This window comes from Hemiscyllium ocellatum, chromosome 6 (genome assembly GCF_020745735.1).
Source record: "Hemiscyllium ocellatum isolate sHemOce1 chromosome 6, sHemOce1.pat.X.cur, whole genome shotgun sequence".
Lineage (NCBI taxonomy): Eukaryota > Metazoa > Chordata > Chondrichthyes > Orectolobiformes > Hemiscylliidae > Hemiscyllium > Hemiscyllium ocellatum.
In genome coordinates, this window is record NC_083406.1 from 103,568,739 (window position 1) to 103,594,146 (window position 25,408).

Sequence of the window (25,408 nt, forward strand, 5' to 3'; positions counted from 1 at the left end):
TACCCAAGAAGGCTCACATTAACCCCCTCCCCTGGTACCTCAACCCCTCTGTGAAGACCCACCTGCTTCCTTGGGCATTCCCATCTCTCTCAGTCATCCCCCTGCTCCTCCTCTAGGCCCCATTCTTACTTACCTGCTCCTGGACACTAAGCACTTCGCAAAGTCCAAATATCCCATCATACCAGCCATGCCCACTACTGTTTGTGGTACTGTTGGGATTGGCTGCCAGCTCTGAGGCAGGTCGCCCTTCTGGGTGAGGGCTAAAAGGGCTGTTGTAGTACAGTGGCAATGCCCCCACCTCTGAGCTAGGAGGTTCCCACCTGCTCCAGTGGTGTGAAATACCATCTATGAAATAAGTTGATTGGAAAATATTTGAATGAGGGCTGAATGTCCCATGCCCAGACAACTAATAGAGATGTACAGCACGGAAACCGACCTTTCAGTCTAAGTTGTCCATGCCGACCAGATATCCCAACCCAATCTAGTCCCACCTGCCAGCACCCAGCCCATATCCCTCCAAACCCTTAACATTCTTTAGGATGCCATCTGGTGCTCTGACATACAAATCAACCAGATCATTCCCTTGTGCTATGAATTATGTAAAGCAATTCTGATTTAGAGGAAAAAGTGATGTAATTAGGTAGACATCATGCAGTATATTTTATGTCTGTCAAATTGTATTGTGCAAGTAATCCCTGTAAAGTAATCCCTCATTGAAAAAAAAATGTTAATCTTTTTATGGGGTTCATGGGGATCCATTGATCCATGCGCTGCTCATTTTAAAATACTCGCAGTGTGTTATTGTTCTCAGCCAGGCCATTGGGCACAGCCCGTAGCACAACAAATAACTGGGCCAATGTCACAGGAAGGGGAACCATGACATTGATGATGTTCTTAAACTGACAGTCTTCAAACAGTAGTAGGACCTCATTATAAAAGAGAAATCCATAAGTAAATTTGGAGATTAATCCTTCCTGGTAAGGAATTTTCTTTGCTGTGTGGAGATCTGTATTTGCTCCTTCCTTGTTTGAATATTTGTAATATTTCACTGAGCTGTATTTGCTTGTCAGAAGTGTCTGCCAGGATAGCCTATCCGTATTTAATCTCGTTTTGCCTTTTCATAATCTTGTTTTATCTTTATCCTTAAGACCATTTTGCTCCTCGTTGTATTTGTCTGTAATCCTATCAATCACCGTTCACATTTTATTTACCATTGTAAGAAGCATTTTGCAAAACAAGCAGTAAATGGTAGCTTGATTATTATTTTGAAAGCTGGGATCAGTTTTGTCACCCAGGGTTTTTTTTGCAGCTAAGGCAGATGGTTACAAATTAAGATTCGGTTCAGCCAAGATTTTGTTGAACGGCAACACAGGCTCACATAGCTGGAAAGCTTCCCCACCCCCACCTTCGTCTGGTTTCCTAAAGACTTTTGCAGTTCATAGCTGCTATTTTGAAGACATTTTTCCCGAATGCCTGGCAACCTTCTCACAACCAGTTCTGTAGCTTGTTCAATCATGGAGCAGCCAGTTAAAAGTCGGCTGTGTTAAAGCTCGATTATTATTAATCAGCTCTTGGAGTTATCAGTGTAAGTGACAGAACAACGGGAACAGGTCATGTCATCTGTCAATTCAAACAATTAAAACCAAATGAAAGATCGGCAACATGTTGCTTAAACTATAAACACTAAATGTCACAATTAGGAAATAGATTTTTTTTCTATGTTTAGTTATATATTCAAGTGTTTTCATGTTAAGAGCTTTTTTACAGCTTTTATTTCCAGGCAGATATGAACCCATTTTGATTTGAATCAAAATAAAACAGCATCTGTATAAACAAATGTTTTGCTGCTGTTACTTTATATGGACAGGCGGACGGTGATTCCACTATTGGGAATTAACAAAGCCTTTTATGTTCTTTGATTGTCACTAAACGTTAAGTTAACATAACGAATGATTAGAATTCACAAATTTGTGTGGCTGGGAGAAGGCAAGTAAAAATAGAACTTCCGAGTAGATGGATAACAGTGGTGAAAATGACTGATCCATTCTCATGGAAATGTTCTGTGACAGTTTGAATCTGATCTGCAGCCCTGAGCAAACTGTGAGAACTTTAGACAATTTAAGGTCAACATGTATTCCTTTTATTTTTGATCCTTCTGACCTGCCATTACATAAAGTCATGGCTGACTCTCAGTGAGATATTGGCTGGTTTAGACTAATGATCTACTTTCCCACTTGATCCCTATAATCCTTATTCACTTGAATCCAAAACCTATCAATTTCCATCCCTGAATATACTCAATGGTTGAGCATCCACAAACTTCTGGGGGCAAAGATTTCTGTCAATTTATGATCCTTTATGTGAAGAAATGTCTCTCCATCTCAGCCCCAAATAGCTGCCCTGAGACTTTAACTCGAGATTTTTTTCCTCAGTAGTTAACCTGATCCATTTCAATGTGATGCCAAGTATTGTGGACAGCCCCTGGTCCCATTGTTTAAAGATTTAAACAAAAAAAAACGATGTGTCATCTAAGAGTTGAGCAGCGCTCCGAAAGCTTGTATTTTCAAATAAACCCGTTGGACCATAATCCGGTGTTGTGTGACTCCTGATTGTGAACACTTAGTTTTCCATAGTCTTTCCAGGGTCAAATTCGTGTGGCTATGTATTATAGCTACACAACTGCATTGATATTGTGTTAAGACAGCATTTTGTTTTTCTCAATTTTTGTATCTTTTAAATCTGGAGATGGATCACTAACGTCTCGGAGAGTAATGATTATACAGCGTGGTGAAATGAGCAGCACTGCTTTGAGATGTCTTGCCCATTAGTTTATTAAACTGGATTTTGCATTGAGAATAGCAGTAAGACTAATGTCATTACCACCACCACTGAATAATTCAGACAACAACGTGTGCAGTGACCCACAGAAATTTCAAACATGCAATCTGTATCACCTACAGTGCAGCAAGATACTTGGTACTGAAATCTTATCAATTGTGACAAACTGAAAGCACTGTGGATGCTGGAAATTAGAAATAAAAACTGAAATTTCTGGAAAAACTCAGCAAATCTGGCAGCATCTGTGGAGAGCAATAAGAACAAAGGACAAAGAAAGTTTACAGCCCAGGAACAAGCCTTTCGGCCCTCCAAGCCTGAACCCATCCAAATGTACTGTCTAAACCTGTCGGTCAGTTCCTAAGCATCTGTATCCCTCTGCTCCCCATCTACTCATGCATTTATCCAAACGCATCTTAAGTGAAACTACCATGCTTGCCTCTGCCACCTCTGCTGGCAATGCGTTCCAAACACCCACCACCCTCTGTGTGAAGTAAGAGTTAACATTTTTCATTCAGTGACTCTTCTTCAAAACAGAAGGATTTAAATTGTGAAACTTAAACACGGGAGAGAAATGTAAAGCTGCTGCCATTAAGTATGCATGATTTTTTTAAGTGGCGTAGCTGGTCTTCATCACTGCTGAAACGTTTTACAGAATGTGGGGCCTCCGAGTTTAATTCGTCACCTGGTATTGCAAAGCTTGAGTGTTACTAAATAAAAATGACATTCTATTGTAGCTTTCTGCTTTTCTTCAGGACATGCAAAAGCACCAAATTTCAAATTTAGTAGCTATTTATTCTGCATGAGAAAAGAGTTCCAATCAGATTGCAATTCAGCTCTGACTGGTCTATCGTTCTAGATGTTGCCATGGAAAATATACCAGAGAGCTCTTGTTCCTTTATAGTTTTGTTTAATCTAAAAAAAGGCACAATGCCTGCATATTTTCCTTTCCCCTTCGGAGGTCTGACCCCTACATATGGAGCTTCTAGCAAGTGTAAGTGAGCCACATTACAAACCTGATTGGAAATCTTAAACTGGTTAGCTTGTTAGTAATTCTGAGCATACTTGGGATTGTTCATCAAGTATGGAACAATTACAAAAGCACATCTAAAATTAGCCTCTGTGTTCGGAGTTTTACAAGCACAAGCACATTGAGTACCATTTGTACTCTGCCTATTATGAACTGCTGAAGTGATGTGCTGTTTTATATGATCCACCAGTCATTGAAATGTAACAGAGATGACACTGAAGAACAGAAGAAATAGGAGCAGAAGTAAGCCATTGAGTTCATCAAGCCTGCCCTGCCATTCTGTGAAATCATGACTGATTTACCCGAGGTTCAGGCAGTTCATATACATCTGTTGTTAGAAGAATGCTCTGGGATCCATTGTTCAGGAAGAAATAGCAGGACATTTAGAAAGGAATATACTCGAACAGAGTCAATATAATTTTGTGCAAAGGAAATGTGGTTTTCTGTGTTTTTGAGTCTAGAGTCATAGAGATGCTTAGCATGGAAACAGACCCTTCGGTCCAACCCGTCCATGCCGACCAGATATCCCAACCCAATCTAGTCCTACCTGCCAGCACCCGGCCCATATCCCTCCAAACCCTTCCTATTCATATACCCATCCAAATGCCCCTTAAATGTTACAATTGTACCAGCCTCCACCACTTCCTCTGGCAGCTCATTCCATACACGTACCACCCTCTGTGTGAAAAAGTTGCCCCTTAGGTCTCTTTTATATCTTTCCCCTCTTCCCCTAAACCTATGCCTTCTAGTTCTGGACTCCCCGACCCCAGGGAAAAGACTTTGCCTAGCTGGTATATAAAAAACAGGTAGATATGGCATATTTTGATTTTTCAGAAGGAATTCAATGAGAATTCATGTACTACATTAATTCCTATTGCACGTGATAGGAGCTCACAGTATTAGGGCGAATGTATTAATGTGGTTTAAGAATTAGTTAACACACAGAAGACAGTGAGTCAGGATTAATGGTTTTTTTTCAAGTTGGAAAGAATTAGCTAGTGGAATGCTACATGGGTCAGTCCCAGACTTTACTTATTTGCTACCGATTTTACTGATTTGTAGAAGGGGCAAATTTGCTGACAAAACAAAAATAGGTGATGAGCACAAAAAAAATCTGCGAGGGGATATAGATAGATTGAGTGAGTGGGCAAAAGTTTGGCAGATGATGAAGTTTAATACAGGAAGAATCAACATCCAGTCTATTATTTGAGTGGAGAGATACCAAAAATGTGAAACATCGAGGGACTTTGGTGTTGATATGTATGAAACCTTCCTGTATTCTTCCCAAAGTGAATCACCTCACATTTATCTGCATTGAACTCCATGTCCTTTAGGACCCGACCAGCTTGATCAGCGACTCTTGGTGGTGGACATTGAAATTCCACACTCAGAGTACATTTTGCACCCTTGCCTCCCTCAGGACTTTCTCCTAGTGTTATGTAACATGGAGAAGTACTGATTCATTAGCCAAGTGTGACGGTACCTGATAAACCAGCAGGAGGTTTCCTTGCCCATGTTTCACATGAAACAATGGGGTTTCTTAGTATCCAGAGTCAATGTTGAAAACTCCCAGGAAAACACTCTCCCAGCTGTATGCCACCGTACTGCCACCTCTGCCAGGTCTATCTTTCAGTGGTACAGGACATTTCCAGGGATGATGATGGTGGTGTCTGGGACATGGTATGTCAGACATGATTCTGTGAGTATGACGATATCAGATTGCTGGTTGATTAGACTGCGAGAGAGCTCTCCCAATTTTGATACTCGGCCTCAGATGTTTGTGAATAGGACTTTGCAGGGTCGACAAGGGTGTTTCTGCTATTGTCTTTTCTGGTGCACAAGTTAATGCCAGGTAGTCAGTTTGGTTTCATTTCTTTGTTGAGACTTCAGAGTGATTGATACAGCTGAATGGTTTGCTAGGTCACTTCAAAGGGCAGTTGAGAGTCAACCACATTGCTGTGGATCTGGAGTCACATGTAGGCCGGAACAGATTTCCTTCCCTGAAGGACATTTGTGAGCTAGATGGGATTTTCCGATAATCAGTAATGATTTCATGGTTTTCAGCAGATTCTTCATTTCAGCTACCCTTTATTGAATTCAAATTATAAGCAACCAAGAGAGTTATTGAGCAATCAACTACTTGTTTTCCTGTGGTGTCACAGTCCAGTTCTGACTGGATGAAACTGCCTTTTTAGCACTGTCATTCCCGTGCAGGTCCATTATCCCAGTCTGTTTCACAGTGAGCTTGACTTGCTGCCAGTCTACTTCATTCTGGTACTGACTTGTTGCTTTCCCAATCTGCTTCACAGTAACAAAAATAGAAATTATTGGAAAAGCTCAACAGGTCTTGCAGCACCTGTGGAGACAAATCAGAGTTTAACGTTTTAGGTCGAGCGACTGATGATAGCTCGGGAAATGTCGGTTTATGTGCAGCAGATAGGGTGTGGGGAGGGTGTAAGGAGTAAATGGCAGTTGGGGATAGAGCCCAAAGAAGAAGAAGAGCAATTGGACAAACAAAGGAATGGATAACAATCTGGCTAGGAGGGTGAGTAGCTGTTAATGGGGACTGTTAATGGCTAACAATGGGTGGTGTGTAATAGGGTAAAAAAATGAGGTCACAGCTGAAAATGTGTTGCTGGTCAAAGCACAGCAGGCCAGGCAGCATCTCAGGAATAGGGAATTCGACGTTTTACTAAAAAATGAGGTCTGCAGATGCTGGAGATCACAGCTGAAAATGTGTTGCTGGTTAAAGCACAGCAGGTTAGGCAGCATCCAAGGAACAGGAAATTCGACGTTTCGAGCATAAGCCCTTCCTGATGAAGGGCTTATGCCCGAAACGTCGAATTTCCTGTTCCTTGGATGCTGCCTAACCTGCTGTGCTTTAACCAGCAACACATTTTCAGCGGTGGTGTGTAATAGCAAATCATGTGATACCAAGGCTTCGTTGTGGAGATAGGGGTAAGGACATGGGAGAAGATCTAGCCCTGAAGTTATTGAACTCAATATTGTGTCTAGAAGACTGCAGGGTCCCTTGGCAGAAAATGAGGTACTGTCCTTCTAGCTTGTGCTGACTTTATCTGGAGCACTGCAGCAAGCCTGAGACAGATGCTGACTAGGGAATACAGTGGTGTGTTGAAGTGGCAAGTGACTGGAAGGTCAAAGTTTTTGTTTGCAGAAAGAACCGAGGCGTTCTGTGAGGTAGCCACCCAGTCTATACTTCATTTCCCCAATGGAGATGAGACCACATTGTAAGCAGTGAATGCAGTAGACTTGATTGACTGACATACAAGTAAAGACCTGTTTTAGCTGGAAGATTTAGTTCCTCCCTTGGATGCTGACAAGGGAGAAACTAAATGGACAGGTTTAGATAATTAGATTAGATTCCCTACAATGTGGAAACAGGTCCTTCGGCCCAATCAGACCACACCGACCCTCCAAAGAGTAACCCACCCAGTCCCATTCCCCTCTGACTAATGCATTTAGCACTATGGGCAATTTAGTATGGCCAATTCACCTTACCTGCACATCTTTGGACTGTGGGAGGAAACCAGAGCACCCGGAGGAAACCAATGCAGACACTGGGAGAATGTGCAAACTCTACACAGACAGTTGCCCAAGGTGGGAATCAAACCTGGGACCCTGGTGCTGTGAGGCAGCAGTGCTAACCACTGAGCCACCTGCCACACCAAAGCAGGTTGCAGTGGAGCTGGAAAGGCTGGTGGTGGGGTGGGGTGGGGGAATGCTGACAGTGAAGGAGGAGTAGACCAGGGTGTCTCGGAGAGAATGCTCCCTGAAGAACGCTGACAAGGGAGGGGAGGGAAATAGGTGTCTGGAGGTGGCGGAAATGGCAGTTAATGATCCTCTGGGTATGGATGCTGGTCGGATGGTAGGTAAGGATAAGGGGAGGCCTATCACTGTTGCAGGAAGGAAGAGAGGGGGTGAGGGTTGAAATGTGGGAGATGGGTTGGACCCATCTGAGGGCCCTATAAACTACAGTGCTGGGGAATCCTTGGTTGAGGAAGAAGGTGGCCATTTTTGAGGCTCCCTTGTCGAAGTTGGCATCATCGTAATAAATGCAATGGAGACTGAGGAACTGGGAGAATGGGATAGAATCTTTACTGGAAGCAGGGTGCAAAGATATAATACGGATTTGTTGCACATCCTGTCCACTGGAATACATATTGCAGATTACCCATTAGTGTCTGAAGAAGAATGTTCTTTTGCCTTTGACGGAAGCACGCTGTTAGTGGAAAATATCATTTGTGTTGCTACTGCATAGTAATAGTGTGCAACTTTTGAGATACTGGAACTTTCCAAGATTATCTGTGGCCCATTCCATGTGACAGACAGCAAGCAATGATCTGACTGAAGTGGTCATTGCCCCACAAAATCAAATTGATGTGGCCTTTTTCAGCTCAGCATTTGGCTCAGGCTTTATTTACAAGATTGACATTATGACCAATAAAACACTGGACTTTTGGAATCACATATGTTCATTGATCAGATACAGCTGGTTTTGGAGGACAATAGGAGATAATCCCATTCTCCGATTTCTCAATACTAAGGAACTCCTTAGACAGTTGCATTTGAAAGGTGAGTTTGAGCAAGGGTTGGAGGTCAGTATGATATGGAAGGAAGATCTTACATGCAGCTGTAGTTTCAGATATATCAAAAGTAGCATCTATGTATCAGAAATATGGTTAGGGACAATTCCATCAAAACACATTTCTTGTGGAAACCTATGAAAATGCTTGCAAGAGCTTAGCCCAGAGAGGCTCCCATGGCAACACCATCTGTTTAGGCATATTGGGTGTCATTAAAAATGAATTCATTTGCACGAGTTGTTAAGTTCATGAGTTCAATGAGAACAGATTCTGAAAATGGCAGTGTGTCCAGATTACCACAAAGTAGTAATACAGCTCAAATATCTGTGGATCTTCGATCAACGTATTCAGCTAGCAATCTCAAACAAGCAATATATTCAGAAAAGAACCTGGAATAAAAGCTGGCTTAATGGAACCATTGTGAATTGTCCTACAACATCTCACACAGGATACACGACAGTGCATACACAGGATGCTTCTTATAGCTTTTAATTTCACCTTTTAACTTACCTCAAGGGTGGTGGTGTCTGTGGCTTGTGTTGCTTTTTTGATAGTTTGTCACAGTTCAGAGCACTGGACAGTTCGGGGGTGGCCATTTTGCAGTACAGTATCATGTTATGTCAATGTCACACCTACAACATGGGTCAGCAGCAGATTCTTCAAACAACGACCCTGCGTGAAAATCAAAATGGGCTAGTCCTCCGTAAAGTCCGGGGTGACTGTTCAGTCAGGTGCCACAGTCAGTCAAGAGCTTCATCCTGTTCCAGTCCAATGGCTTGGCAACAGTCATTCCTGTGGGAAAGTCCAACCATTCCAGCAATTATACGTAGTTCAGTCGGGGTGCTGTCGAAACATTCTGCTGTCGAAACGTGGTCTGGGGTGAGCTGACTTTGTTGCTGCAGTGAGACAGAGGGTCTTAGTGTAAAGACAGCAGCTGGAAGGGCATTAGTGGTGATGCAGATGCAGGAGTGGTGTGACTAAGTGGGCATTGCTCAGGGCAGGAGGGGTTAGGTCGGTGAGGTGTGTGAGAACTGTTGAGTGACATGCTGCATGCAATTATGGGAGGTGTAGTCCATGAGTCTTGATGAGATGAGTGTGCAGTAACAAAGTGAGAGAGGGTGGTGACCCTGTGAGTGTAAGCTAGCAGAGAGAAGAATGGTGGCGTTTCCCCTTGCAGAGTTCATAAGATCATTCATCTTCTCCCTACACTGCTGTGCATTGCATTTCACCTGAGAGACCGCACTGACCTGGGCCACTACTTTGCTATCTGTAGGCTGGCTGGGGCAAGTAGCACGGGGTCTCCTTTGCTGGTCAACAGGATCCAGCACTGTCCTCCTCTTCATCATCCCGTCCACCAGCACCTCCAGGCCTGAGTCAGTGAACCAAGGAGTTAACTTCCCTTTCTGAACCGTTTCCTTCGGGATAACGTTTCACGACCAAGGTGTGAAGGGCAGTTCCTCATTTGCAGCATCTGAATCAGTACACTGCTGGGCTTTAAGTACTGGGTGGCGGCAGTATGGACTTTGCAAAGTCCCACCAGTGGAGAGCACTTCCATTTCTCCTGCTGCAAGATTCCTCATTGAGGTATCCATCAAAGAGCCTGCTTCCCTAAATAATGAGCTGAGTGTGTTCGGGAAGTCTCCACGGGTCATCGCAGACCACCCGCCATGTATCTCACTCAAAGGAAAAACTGCCAAAATAATAGAAAACTTCAGCCTGTTATCCCTCTAATTGCCTTTCTCCCCTCTACTAATATAGCAGAATAAACTCTGCTGGTAGATTCACACATAGTAATGGTCCTTTGAGGAAAGTGTCAGAGGAATGCTATTAAGAATTGGGGAAAAAAAAAATCTGTTTTAAGTTCCGTCTGTTAAGCTCCCTATAATGAAGTGTCCAAATTATTCCAGCTGTGGTTGAGAAGCATGTGATCACTTGTACAGAAACCTACAGAGACCAGTTAAAGGCAAAATCTAAATTATTCCAATCATCAGAGCTTCTAGCTAGCACAGGACAGATTATCCAATAGGGAGACAGGCTACTGTAGACAGGAATTGCACATGGGGATGCTAGGAATCCCTGTCAGAGCAGACTCCCAAAGCATTTGCTGAGGAAATTGAATTTTCTGCTGGGACCCCTTTGAAAGTCTCCACCTAAATCTGTGACTTCAGAAGGTTCTGACAAAATTAAGTGACATAATTGTTCAGAAAATGTTAAACAATTAAATACATAGGCTGATTCCTGAGTAACTATTTAGCAGACCCACAGACTCTCATCACACATTGCCAACTACGCATCCCCCAGAGTCCTTGACCTCTTCCAGGATTCAACCCAATATTCCCAAACCTGCAGGACCTGACCAGACATCCCCTCACTGAATTTTGATTTTCAGCAATTGTTAGTGCTACAATGAACTGCAGAATAGAGATGCAATGCCAATAATAAAAGCAGAATTCTGTGGATTTCCGAGAGAAATGATAACTCTTTCCTCTCTGCACGGATGTTGCCAGAACTGCTGAATTTCTGCAGAATTTCCTTGATTTTTCTGAAAGTAAGAATGCCATGTACAAATTTAACACTATTTTGCTTTTCAAAGCCTGGGGTCCGAGTCAATATTTTATAAACTTTTCCAATGTTGTTTCTTGTTTCATTGTCCAATTTTTCCCCCAAAATGTTCCTCTTTATATTTTCCAGTATTGAATTATTTCAGTCATCTGTTTGCTAATATTCTTGTCTATCTTCTTGCAATATCTGACTATGTTCTTCCTCATAAGGCCATAAAATATAGCATTAGAATTAGGCCATTCAGCCCATTGAGTCTGCTCTGCCATGCGATTTAGCTGAAATGTTTCTCAATCCTATTCTCCTGCCTTCTCTCTGTAACTCTTGATCTCTTTACTAATCAAGAACCTATCCATCTCTGTCTTAAATGCCCTCAATGACTTAATGTCCACAGTCTTCTGCTGCAATGGATTCCACAGATTCATCACCCTCTGGCTGAAGAAGTTCCTCCTTAACTCAGTTTTAAAAGCCGCGCATTCACTCTGAGGCCATACCTTCTGGTCCTAGTCTCTCCTGCTAGTGGAAATATTGTCTCCATGTCCACTCCATCCAGACCTCTCCTTATTCAGTAAGTTTCCATCAGATCCCCCCTCATCCTTCAAAACTGCATGGACAACAGTCTCAGGGTCCCCAACTGCTGTTCATATGACTAGCCCTTCATTCTCGGGATTACTCTTGTAAACCTTCTTTGGACCCCATCCGAGCACACTGTTTCTTAGATACAAGGCCCAACGTGGTCTAACCAGACTCTAATACAGCCTGAGCAGTACATCTCTGCCCTTGTATTGTAGCCTTTTTGAATGAATGCTAACATTGCGTTTGATCTCCTAACTGCGAAATGAATTTACAGTTAAGTCCGAGAGAACCCTGAATCGGGACTTCTAAGTCCCTTTCTGCTTCAGATTTCTGAAGCCTTTCCCCATTTAGAGTCCATGCCTCTATTCTTCCTATTAAAGTGCGTGACTTCACACTTTCCCACACTGTATTCCATTTGCCACTTCTTTGCCCATTCCCTTGGCCTAAGTTCTTCTGCAGTCTCCCCACTTCCACAATGCTACCTATCTTTGTGGCATCTGCACAGTTAGCAACAACGCTGTTGGTTCATTCGACCAGATCATTAATGTATATTGTGAATAGTGATGATTCCAACACTGACAGCTGCAGAACTCTACTGGCTGCCATCCTGAAAAAGATCCCTTTATTGCCACTCCCTGCCTTCTGCGAGTCAGCTAATCCTCTATCTGTTCCAGTACATTGCTCTTAAGACCATGGGTTCTAATCCTATTTCGCAGCCTTCTGTGAGGCACCTTGTCGAGAGTCTTCTGGAAATCAAATAGATTGGTTTTTAGGCCATTAATTTGGTGTCACTGAACTTTAATATTCTTCTTGTGCCAGTGTCCAGTTCATTTCTTGCTCCGGCACTAATCATAGGGTAAAATCACTAACCACATCATTTAAGTCCATATCTTCCTGCTAACTACTTTCCACAGTCTTTTGATTTGTGAATCTAATTTCCCTTTTATAGCCCATGCTTTAACCTTTGCAAATATTGCAAGTGGCACCTTATCAAGTACCATGTGAAAATCCATACATTTCCATTAAATTGATGTAGTTCTTCCTTGATAAGCCAGTAAAAGTGTTTTTGCAAATTCTTCAAATTTGCCCATTCCCAGACAAGGAAGAGTGCCTCAAATTTCCTTGGTTACCTCTTTCTCTTTTAAGTAGCACTTTTGACATTTGCCATTTTCTAATTTTGGCCTGATGCCTAAAAGCAAATTAGAAAATTGAGTTGCTGAAGCTGCTGGAAGTCTAAAAGGTTGATTTTTGTTTTTAAAGAACACAAGGTTTTTCAACGTAATTGGAGACATTCTCTTGTGTTTGTTGACCTCTTATTACTGTGGGTTTAATGTTGCTGGCTGTAGTCTGGTAAATTGTGCACACTACAATGGGTGTGATTTACAGAAGTTGCAGCATGTGAAAATGAATATTGAGGATTATGTAGCAATGTCACAACATACATTTTAGCTACAAAAAAGCATTGAGAGTCCAGCTATATTGAATTGTCAGATATGATTTGAGCATTATTTTATGTTGAGTCAATGCTATTATCAAATAATTTTGCAACAGTTGCATTTATTAATTGTTAATTATTTATCTCACAAGGTAAAATGTTTCAGTCTCCTGATTTGAATCTTATTGTGGAGTTCATCCTGATGTTCCACAAGGAGAAACCCATTGACTGGCTGTTAGACCATATCTTGTGGGTGAAGGTTTGCAACCCTGAAAAAGATGCAGTAAGTGCAGAATTTTGTCTTGTAGCATGTTTACACTCCAGCTCTGTTTTGCAATATGAGAACCTGTTGTTTATAGTTATATTAATAAAATAAACTAATTAAAATACATAGGATTACTAATTTACTAACCTGAGAAGTGCTGTGACCTATTTGTGCATTTTTCTCAACAGCCAAGGTGATTGGATGTAAATTCTAGCTCTATCACTTTATCCCATGTGACACATTTTGACTTAGAGCAGTCGGATAGATGCTAATTGGAAAATGACCAATCACTGACATCAAAAGACTGTAAAAGCTTAGTTGATTTGCATCATTCTTTAGCATCTTCCACAGTTGTGTAACATTGCAGATGTAGCTCAGATGGTCACTAAGCTAAAGTTGCTGCCTGTCCTTTAAAGCTCCTTTATGTTTCCATCTATTGTACCTGCCTTTGGGAGACCAGCCCAGTACGTTCAGCAGTGGATGCTATGGGTTCAGTAAAGATCAAAGCAATCTGCGCCTTTTTCACAAGTTTAGGTATTCATTAAGAGCTCAACTGTTTCAATTCCTATATTTTTCTACTTTTATCCTAAACAGATATCTCAAATATAATTTAAACATTGGAAAGATTGTAAATTTATTCTCTAGGTAACAGATGAATTTTGATTTGGGTCAGCTTTCCATAACAGCATGAATATAACCTGGATGAAGCTCTCCCTGCTTAAAGTCGCTGTTTTGGTTTTATTTATTTATTGAGGTATATTTGAAAACAGGTCAGAGGCAGAAGATGAAGGTGTCATCCTGCTGTGGGCATTTAAGAGATTAATGTGAAATGAGATTTGGCATTCTTACTCCATCTGTCACTTGGCAGGAGTGCACAGTACAATCCTGACCCGGATAATAGCTTAGACTGTGAGGCCTGATCTTAAATGTGTACACCCTGCTTCTTGGAAATACAAAGTCCCTTGATGCTTCAATCTGAAAGAGTGGCCCAGTAAGGAAATAGCCAGGCTGGAATGATTTCCTTGACTCAGTTGGAATACTCAGGGTGGCTGGTCAGAATCAGATTTCCCAGAATTTTATTTAAGTCTCAAATTGATCCAGTGCTTTTATCAAGTTTTGTTTTGTCTCTTTGAAGCAACTAAAGGCATTACCACCATTTATTGGTCAAAGGAAAATAAACATCCACTAGAGGCCAGAATTAGGGAAATTCTGAGTTCCAGGAGGTTGTAGAACTGGAGAGATTTACAAAAATGGGAAAGGATATGGCCATGGATGGATTTGAATACAAGATAAAAGTTTTAAATTTTTATGTTTGACACCTACTTCACTAATGTCCTAATTGGCAAAGAAATCCATCATGCTCACCTGGTCCGGCCAACACGACACTCCAGGCCCACAACAATATGGTTGACTCTTAACTGCCCCCTGGGAAATTACATGTGAGCAATAAGTGCTGGTCTAGCCAATGACACCCATACCTCATGAATCAAGTTCTTTGAATAGGTAACAAGTAGAGTAGATAAAGGGGACTTAGTAGATGCAATACACTTGGATTTCCGAAAGACATTCAGTAAGGTATTGCACAAAAGGTGACTTAATAAGATAAGAGCTCATAGCATTGGGGTTTGTAAATTAGCCTGAATAGAGGATTTGCTAACTAATAGAATTCAGAGAGTTGGGATAAAGGGGGCATTTTCAGGATTGTAACTACTGGAGTGCCACATGGATTATACTGGGTTCACAATTATTGACAATACAAATTGATGACTTGGGTGATAGAGGTAAATGCCAAGATTGCAGATGACATAAAAATAGTCCTTTTTTTTCATTTGGTCACTCACTGGATGTGAGCATCACAAGTATTTAGTGCCCATATCAGTTAAGAGTCAATCACTTTGCTGTGGGGCTGGAGCCACATGTAAGCCATACAGGGTAAGGATGGCAGATTTCCTTCCTTAAAGGATATTAGTAACCAGATGGTTTTTTACAACAATCAATAGTCACCTTTAGTCTGGCTCTTTGTTTCTAATTTTATTGAATTCAAATTGCAACATTTGCCATGGTGGGATTGGAAAACATGTTCATAGCATACTAACCCAGAGTTCTGCATTACTAATCCAATGACTATGTCACAGTCTTCCCTGGGAAGGCAAATGGTGAAGATGGCACAAGGAGTCTATAGAGGGATATAAGCAGGGTTCAGTTGTGTGCATAAATATAGTAGATTGAATATAGTGTGCAAAATGTGAAGGTATGCATTTGGGCAAGAAAATAGGACATCTGAATATTTCAATGAAGAAAAGTTGTAGAAAACTGCAGCTCAGGTATGTTTGGAGATCCTAGTGAATGAATCACAAAAAAAAGCTTGATCCATATTCAGCAGGTAGTAGGGAAGACAGAAGAAATGCATTGCCTTTACTTCAAAGGGAACAGAATGTAAAATAGTGAGATCTTAATAAAACTATACTAGACAACCAATCAGACCACAGCTGAAATGCTGCTGGAACATCCCCTTACCTCAGGAAAAATATGCTAACATTGGAGGTAGTCCAGAGAAGGTTTGTCCTGGGTATGACGATAGGTTGAGTAAGTTGCGCTTGTATTTATTAGAATTTCAGAGAATAAGAGGAGACCTTATTGAAACATACAAGATTCTTGGGGGACTCAACGGGGTAGATGTGGAAAGGTTGTTTCCTCTTGTAGGAGAGACTACGACCAGAGGGCAAATCATATGGTTACACTAATGGAAAAGTCTCACTTTTATTATATATGTATAGTGCAAAGATGGGCAGGTCAGGGTGGATTGGCCATGCTAAATTGCGTATAGTGTCCAGGGATGTACAGGCTAGGTGGATTAACCTTGGGAAATGCAGGGTTACAGGCATAGGGTGGGGAGGGAAATGTTGAGTGTTTGTGGGATGCACTTTGGAGGGTCAGTACTGGCTCAATGGGCTGAATGGCCTCTATAGGAATGCTATCACTCTATGATCTATTAGACAAAATAGTCCATAACATAGGATTCAAGATTAATTACTGCCAAATGGGGATAATTTTCTTTTTTTTTCTGTGACAAGTGCAAATTATTGGAGAATCAATTGCAAACTGTCCCTTGCCACAGTTTATGTCCTAAATCCCATGGGTTGATGAAATTTGTAGTCTAGCAGCTCCACCTTGAAAGACTGGACAGGTCTCTGGCAGCCCACATACTCAGAAAAACAAAGCTGTTTGAAAATGGTATGAAGCTTCATCAGAGATTAATGCATATGTATGATAATAAAAGCAAAATGGATATGTATGTCTCCTGTTATCTATGTATATGATGTACAACCACTGAGATTTTCTTACTGCAAGACAGGCTCCATGTACAGCAGATTTATTATCCTTGCCATCAAATCAAATGTATCTGTGGAAAAAATGGGCATGATTCTTAATGTTAAAAATGCTTTAAAATTACAACATTTTCTTGGACTTTTGTAGAGAAAAAATACCTAATGTATCATGCAGAAGAGGTGACATAAAAGTGGTGGATCAAATGGTATATCTTGTGCCATTAATTTTCTGTGTAAAATATCACATCAATATTATGATTCCATATTCGTGTATATATGTAAAACAGGCTTTTTTTCCGTTTTAATCACAATAGACCTTGGAGTGCAGGTTATAAGCTCCTTGAAAATGGAGTCGCAAGTAGATAGAATAGTGAAGAAGGCGTTTGGTGTGCTTTCCTTTATTGGTCAGAGTATTGAGTACAGGAGTTGGGAGATCATGTTGTGGCTGTACAGGACGTTGGTTAGGCCACTTTTGGAATATTGTGTGCAATTCTGGTCTCCTTCCTATTGGGAGGCTGTTGTGAAACTTGAAAGAGTTCAGAAAAGATTTATAAGGATGTTGCCAGGGTTGGAGGATTTGAGCTATAGGGAGAGGCTGAACAGGCTGGAGCATTGGAGACAGAGGGGTGTCCTTATAAAGGTGTATAAAATCATGAGGGGCATGGATAGGCTAAGTAGACAAAGTCTTTTCCCTGGGGTGAGGGAGTTCAAAATTAGAGGACTTGGGGGAAAGATATAAAAGAGACCTAAGGGGCAACCCTTTCACGCAGAGAGTGGTATGTGTATGGAATGAGCTGCCAGAGGAAGTGGTGGAGGCTGACACAATTGCAACATTTAAGAGGCATTGAATGTGTATATGAGTGGGAGGGATTTGGGCCGAGTGCTGGCAGGTGGGACTAGATTGGGTTGGGATATCTGGTCAGTGTGGATGAGTTAGACTGAAGGGTCTGTTTCTGTGCTGTACATCTTTGACTCTATGACTTTATTGGTGTATTTAAAATGATTGAGTTCAACCCAGAAGTATTGACACTGTAGACCTTTTAGATGAACAGGATACTAATCTATATTCTAATTTAGTTAAACATAAACTTGACTTCAGTAAAAAGGTGCTTGTAGTGATCCTCAAACAATTTGTCAGAACTGAGCCGTCAGTATGCAACACAGCACCAAAAAGAAATGTGTATTATACATCTGATTAGAAGCTTTTAAAGTATATTTGCCTATTCAGTTTAATGGGGTTAATTTGGGCAGTCAACAGTTATGGTATTGATGGTTAGAAAATTATGTTTGGAGATGTAGACAGTTTAATTGTTTGTTTAGAAATGTATATTCATTAGTGTTACTAAAACAGATTATATGTCAGAGCTATAGTAGTGGAGAGAAGAATGTGCATGTAATGATCAGTACCATATGGACCTATGGTTGCTATAACTTTTTTTTGAATTCATTCATAGGATGTTCACATCACCAGCAAATTAAGCTTTATTGCCTATCTCTAATTGTCCAAGTGGTGATGCATATTATTTTTGAACTACTACAGTCTGTGTACTGAAACAAACCCCATTGCTAGAAAGGAGGCTGTACCAGTATTTTGACCCAGTAAGGAACATAATAGTTCTCAGGCAGGACAGGGTGCAACTTGAGGGGAATGTTCAGCTGGTGGTGTTCCTATGCTGTTGCTGCTCTTGTACTTCCAGGTAGTAGTGGTTGTGTGTTTCAAAGTTCCGTTGAAAAAGTAATGCACGTTGTAGACATACAGAAGGCTGCAGTGGTGAACAAGTGATCAAGAGAGTGATGGAATGGCACGGTAGCTCAGTGGTTAGCACTGCTGCCTCACAGTGTCGGGGAACCAGGTTCAATTCCACCCTCAGGCAATTGTCTGTGTGGAGTTTGCACGTTCTTTCTTTGTGTGCATGGGTTTCCTCCAGGTGCTCCGATTTCCTCCCTCAATCCAAAGATGAGCAGGTTAGGTTTATTAGCCATGCTAAATTGTCCGTAGTGCCTGGGGATGTGTAGGTCAGGTGAATTAATCATGGAAAATGCAGGGTTATAGGGAATAAGGTTGTGTCTGGGTGGGATGCTGTTTGGAGGATCAGTGTAGACTGAATGGCCTGCTTCTGCATTATAGCAATTCTATCAAGTGGGAATGTTATGAAGGCGTAAAAGTGTTCTGTATCTCTAAGTCCTTCATTCTCTTAAAGTTACAGTACACTTCTACACCTTCATAACATGGAATGGAATGGAATTGAGATTCTTGAGTATTGTTGGGACTACACTAATCTACACTAAAGAATGCATTATATCACACTCCTGATTAGTGAGCGGGCATAGATTTAAGCTGATGTGCAAATAAAGCAAGGATGATTTGAGTAAAAGCTTTTCACACAGCGAGTTTTTTGGGCATGGAATGCACTGCTTGGAAGCGTGATGGAGTCAGGTTCAATCGAGGCATTCAAGAGGTCATTGGATGATTATTTGGAAAGAAATGGTGTGCAGGGATCTGAGGGAAAACATAGGAGATTGGAACTAGGTAATAAAATCAGTGCAGGCATGATATTGCTGAAACATTGACTCCTGCACCCTAACACTTCTGTGGTGCTGGGACTTGTGCTTTCTAAGTGGTAGAACGAGGAACCCAGGAGATGAGTTACTAGTCACAACTACCAAGCCGTGGCATGTTGTTGTAAACAGTATTTATGTTTTGAGATGTTGGAGAAAGTTTGTCGCTCAGGTTGTTGGTTTGCTTGTTGAGCTCGCCACCCACCATTCAATGAGCAAACCTACAACCTGACAGTATTTATGTGGCGGGTCCAATTATATTTTTGCTCACTGGATGTTGATGTTATGTGAATTAGTGATGGTAGTAGCATTGAATGTAAGGATGTTTGGCTAGATTCCATCTTATTAGAGATGGTAATTGCCCAACACTTGTACAGTGTGTGATTTATATATATTTTAATACAATTTATTGTAGAGTCTGAATTTTGAACTAGTGATGTGGGTTTTGGTCTGTGTGCGTGAGGGAGTTTAATGATTATGGTATTTCTGGAGCTTTTGTTTAACTAATTAGTATGCGTGAGAGAGTTTCTGGAGTGCTAATGGGAATTTGCCTTGGGAGAGTTTTACAAGTGGACAGAATAAATATTGAAGAGCATTAGCCTGTTTTCAGTTAGAAGGATCAGGGATTGCATTTTTTTTATTGCTCAAGGCAAATACACATAATTTAGAAACATTTAGTTTCCGGGTTGTACAAGGTTGATGTTGGATATATGAATGCAGTTTTCCAGGGGCAAGAAATTATTTCAGAAGAGTTAGAAATAAGTTAACTCCGTATAAGGGTTTAGTATGAAAGTTCCAGACCAGATGTATTTGGTTAGAATGCTAAAGTGGTTAATTGAAACTGAGGAAGTTTAAGCTCAGTTGTATAAATACTCGAGGAAGAATTTGCCAGACTCTCATAACTGGAAGTTGAAAGAAACTATTAAATTAAACCCATTGATATGATAGAGAAGTAAACGCTGCCTCTGGTGGTTGAGCACCGTTAATGGTTTGTTGTTGGGCTAGATGGAAAGTTGTATTCTTACTGTATGTTTTGAAGTCTTTCAAGTTGTATTATGTCTAAATAGCATGGTTTATTCTATTTAATCTTTACTTTCATGTAATAAAATTCTGTTTTATTATTAAAACTGAATCTGCAGCAATGTATGTTTGCGTTTTAGTGAGCAATCACCTCATTAAGTGAAAGGAAAATAAAATATGATCAAACATGATTTCAGTCCAGGATCTGAATTGTCCAGCAGTAACATTACTTATGATCATATCAAGTGTAAATGTTATTTGCCACTTATTAACCTGAAGCTGATCATTATCCAGTCCTTACTAAAATGGGGTACAGACCGCTTCATTGTCTGAAGAGCTCAGAATGGAATTAAGCACTCCATTTATCAGCACACAACTACACTTATCACTTTAAGACAAGGGTAAGGTTAATGACAATTGGGCATAGGACACTACCCAGTGGACCTCCTGCAGTGATGCTCTGAAATGATGATCCTGTAATTACTACTGGTCCCTCCCATTGTGCTAGCTATGACAACAACCACTTTTCCTCTGATTCCAGTTTTAACCATGCACCCTTGATAATGCATTCATTCAAATGCTGCTTTGATGTTACTTTCACTTCACTTCTGCAATTTGCCTCTTTGGAGCATGCTTGGATTAAATCTTCTTCAGTGGTTTAGTTTACATATACCTCTGTGTTGTAGCTTCATCAAATTGGAAGTTTATGTTTAGATATGCATTGTGCTGTTCATTGTATGCTTTCTTACACTCCCCATTAAACCAGAGTTGGTCCATTGGCTTGATTGCAAATGTAGAGAAAGCAATATGCTAGACTATAAGAATGAAGAGTATGCTGGAATGCAACTCTGCTTACAATTGCTTTTATCAGTCATGGCATAGATTATACGAGCAGGGAGGTTATATACAAAATTTTGGTTCAGTCACAGTGGGAGTACAAAATGCAATTTGGTCACCACACTATATGAAGAATGTGATTGTACTGGAGGGGGTGCAGAGGAGATTCACCAGGATGTTGCCTGGGATGGAGCAGTTTACTTAACAAGAGAGGCAGGATAAGATGGGTTATTTTCTTTAGAGTAGGGAAAGCTGAGAGGAGACCTGATTGAGGTGTTTAGATCAGAAGCAGCTGTTTCCCTTCGTTGAAGTGTCAATCACAAAGGGGCATAACTTTGGAGAAAGGCAAGAGGTTTAGAGGGAATTTCAGGAAACATTCTTTTTCACCCAGATGATGGTGGGTATCTGGAATACTCTGCCTGGGAGGGAAGTGGTTGAAGGAAACCTCCCAACCTTTAAAATGATAAATACTTGAAATGTCATAACATTGAAGGCTATGGACCAAGTGCTGGAAAGTGGGATTAGTGCAGATGTTAACAAAATGTGGCTCTGGAAAAAGCACTGCTGGTCAAGCTGCATCAGAAGAGCAGGAGAGTCAATGTTTAGGGCGGGACCCTTCATCAGCATTAGTATAGATTTAAAATTGCTTTGTTAATGCAGGCTCAATTAACCAAAGGGTCTCTTTTGTTCTGTATGGTCCTATGAGCTTCAACTAACCAAAGCCTCTCTTATTTATTGTATGATCCTATGAGTCTCTAATAAAAATTGCTGAGGAGAAACTCTGGCAGCATCTGTGGAGAGAGAAACACAGTTAACATTTCGAGATCAATATGAGTCTTATCTGGAACTTCAGTTCTGAAGAAGAGTTGGACTCACAACGTTGATTCTCTCTCCATAATGCTGCCAGACCTGCTGAGTTTCTTCAGTACAACAGGCTTTATTTCAGGTCTTCAGCATCTGCATTTCACCTTTCAATATCTGAAGCTTCCTTTATTCCTTTCTCAGCTGTTTTGTCCTCACAAGTCCTCAGTCGTCTAAGTTTATTGTGTAGTAACTCTCCATTAGCATGTTGATGAAATATTATGCTTTGGCTTATGATGATGTCTTTTTTCCTACCCTGCATTACTCAACTCTTGCCTTTTTTCCCTCCATTTTCCTCCCTCATTCTTTCAGTGAGTCTACCCCCACTTCCTTCGGTCACTTCTCCTCCCTTTGTTCTTTTATTCCTTACTATTTCTTTCTATCTAGTTCACCACTTCCATTTTAAACTTCTCATTTGAATTCAATCTGCTACTTTCCAGTTCATTCCTGCATCTTGCCAATGCCCATTTGCATTTTCATTTGGTTCAAAATATTAATTATACCTCTGATATTGTAATCTGTAAATTATGACTATGCCCCCTCTAGCTTTCCTGATATCCAAAGTCAATATCCATAATCCCCGATCTGATCTGAGGAATGTCATTCCTCTGTCTCAATGGTCTTTAATGGTCTCTGGGGAAGGAAGCTGCCATCCTTACCCAGTCTGATCTACATACGACTCCGGATCCACAGCAGTGTGATTGACTCATAATTGTCCTCTGAGTAATTTAGGAATGGACAATAAATGCTAGCCTAGCCCACATCCTGTCAATGAATTTTTAAAAAACATTATGGAAAAAATAGCCCTCAACTTCTCCTCTCTGATTTATCACTTCCAATCATTTTTAAATTTGGTTTGCAATTACCCACCACCATTGCATAACCCCTAATCTTCTCAAATAAGCTTCCACGTGGTACAGACTTCTTTCTCTAAATATTTATATCCCTCTTTGGATGGATGTGTGTAGATGTTGAAAGAAGGATACGTTTAACCTGCACAGAAACAGGGGAAGAATGAAAGGAAGTTAATTTTTTTTGCAATGTTTTCTCTCTGCCTAACTTCAACTTTGGCCATTAATATTGTGTGAAATGCTTGTTAGACAGCTAACAAGACTTACTTGTGTTGTTAGAAACATTGCGAGCGGCAAAAGTCTAACATCAGGATTCGATTCAGACCATCCCTATTTCAGCACGTTGGGCTGCATTCTTCGCTGGCAGGCAAAATTCAGAAATTAACAGTGAGTAGCTTTTTGATCTTCTGTTACAACATGACATTTTCAGTGGTTTGGGTTAATTGAAGGGAAATGGGTTGTAAGTGTTAATTATGCTCATTTTAAATAAAATTGAGTTATCCTTGCAGTGCAAGAATGATCTCTGCCTTCCATTAATGTATATGCAGCCTGGCATCAGCATGGTGAGAAACCAGTGTTGTAGAGCTGTTAAATCTCAGTCCACTCAAACTGTGTTGCCTCCTTGGAGATTTGCTTTGTTTGACCCAAGTGTAGTGTTACATTTGAAGCCAATTCTGTAAAAGCATGCACTTCAATAGTACACAAGGAGACAGGTATAACATGCAAGACCAGATTGTGCTGAACATTCAGTGGAAAGGAGCTTTCAGTTTGAGGGATCCAGTGCACTTGGCTGTACTCGGTGTGGCACAGTTTTGGATGCTTTATTTGTACTGACAGATTAGTGCAAGATATAAACATTTAGCCTAAACACAAATGATCAAACTTGTGTGCAGTACCTTTCATTCAGGCTGCTAGTTTTGGCATTTCAATTGATTTTAAATTCAATTAAACCATGAGTATTTGTTTGTTGAAAAAAAGGAGAAATACATACAAATTAGATTTAACAAAAACAAAGGCTAGAATCCCCACAGTGTGGAAGCAGGCCATTCAGCCCATCGAGTCCAAAGAACATCCCACACAGACCCATCCTCCTACCTTATCCCTGTAACCCTGCATGGCCCAAGGCTAATCCATCTAGCCTGCACATCCCTGGACACTATGGGACAATTTAGCATGGCCAAACCACCTAACTGCGCATCTTTGGTCTGTGGGAGGAAACTGGATCACCTGGAGGAAACCCATACAGAAACGTGGGGAGAATGTGCAAAATTCACACAGTCGCCTGAGGGTGGAATCAAACCCAGGTGAGGCAGCAATGCTAATCACTGAGCCATTGTGCCACTCCTAAAACTAGGCAGAGTTACCTTTGGTTTTGTAGACTCATAGAAGATTCAGAGAATCTCTACCGTGTGGAAACAGATTATTCATAGTAAGAGAAGCAGGAGTAGGCCATTTGACCCATTGAGCCTGCTCTACCATTCATTAAGATCATGGCTGATATATCCATTGTCTCAGCTCCTCCTACTTGCATTATCCCATAACCCTTAATTCCCCTACCATTTGGCCCATCGTGTTTACACTGACCCTCCAAAGAGCATCCTCCTTCCCAATCCCATCCCCTATTCTGTCCTTATAACCCTGCATTTCACACAGCTATTTCACCTAGCCTACAGACCCTTAAACACTACAGACAATTTACCATGGCCAATCTGCCTAAGCTGCACACCTTTGGATCAGGGGAGGAAACCCGTGCTAGTCTTTGTTGTTTCTGTTTCTTTCTTGAACACCCCATGTTTACTTTCAGTACCAGAAATTCATGAACTTCAGAGCTCCACACAATGGAAAATAAATCAGAGGAAGCATTAAGTGTCTGTAAGCTCCTCTCTATGCCAAACACCACCCTGACTTGGACACACATCATCATTTCTTCTTTGCCACTGGGTTAAAACCTTAGAACCCCATACTTAATAACATGTACCTTCACCTTAGGGAGTGAAACGGTTCAAGAAGGTGACTCACTGTCACCTTAACAAAGGCAGTTAGAGATGGGTGAAGCATCAGAAACACTCAAAAGCTCAATACCATCCAGGATAAAGCACCCCACTTCATTGGCATCCCTTCCATCACCTTCAGTATTCACTCTCTTCACCACAGATGCATAGCGGCAGCAGTGTGTGGTATCTATGAGATGCACTGCAACAACTCACCATGGTTCATTCAACTGCACCTTTCAAACCTGTAAACTCCTGCACCTAAAAGGGCAAGGGCACTGCAACTTTCCCTCCAAGCCCCACAACATCCTGGCATAGAAATATATCAGTGTTGAATCACTGTTGCTGGGTCAAAATCCTGTAACTCTCTTCTTAACCTATACCATTCGACAGCAGCAGTTTAAGAAAACAGCTCACCCCATCTTCTCGGCAATTAGGGACCGGCAAGAATTGCTGCCTTAGCCAGCAATGCCCATATTCTGTGACAAATAAATTATGAAATGCTAAATTCAATAATTTGTCTGTAAAAGAAAACTACAGTTAGATTTTTCAGCAAAACAATGCAAAATAAAAGGATAGAAAAGAAAAGTGCCTATGTTACAAAGCTAGCCTTCTCCTATCTATCATTTATAAGTATTTTAGACACTGAGCACAGT

General features: G+C 41.0%; 1 protein-coding gene across 1 annotated transcript in view; it reads left to right on the forward strand.

Annotated features, from left to right (window-relative positions):
- Positions 1-25,408, forward strand: part of mgat4a (alpha-1,3-mannosyl-glycoprotein 4-beta-N-acetylglucosaminyltransferase A) — a 270,750-nt gene that overhangs the window by 213,752 nt on the left and 31,590 nt on the right. The window contains exons 9-10 of the mRNA XM_060826225.1: positions 13,192-13,322; positions 23,041-23,148. Coding sequence (XP_060682208.1) covers positions 13,192-13,322; positions 23,041-23,148 — 239 coding nt within the window. The remainder of the gene's footprint in view (positions 1-13,191; positions 13,323-23,040; positions 23,149-25,408) is intronic.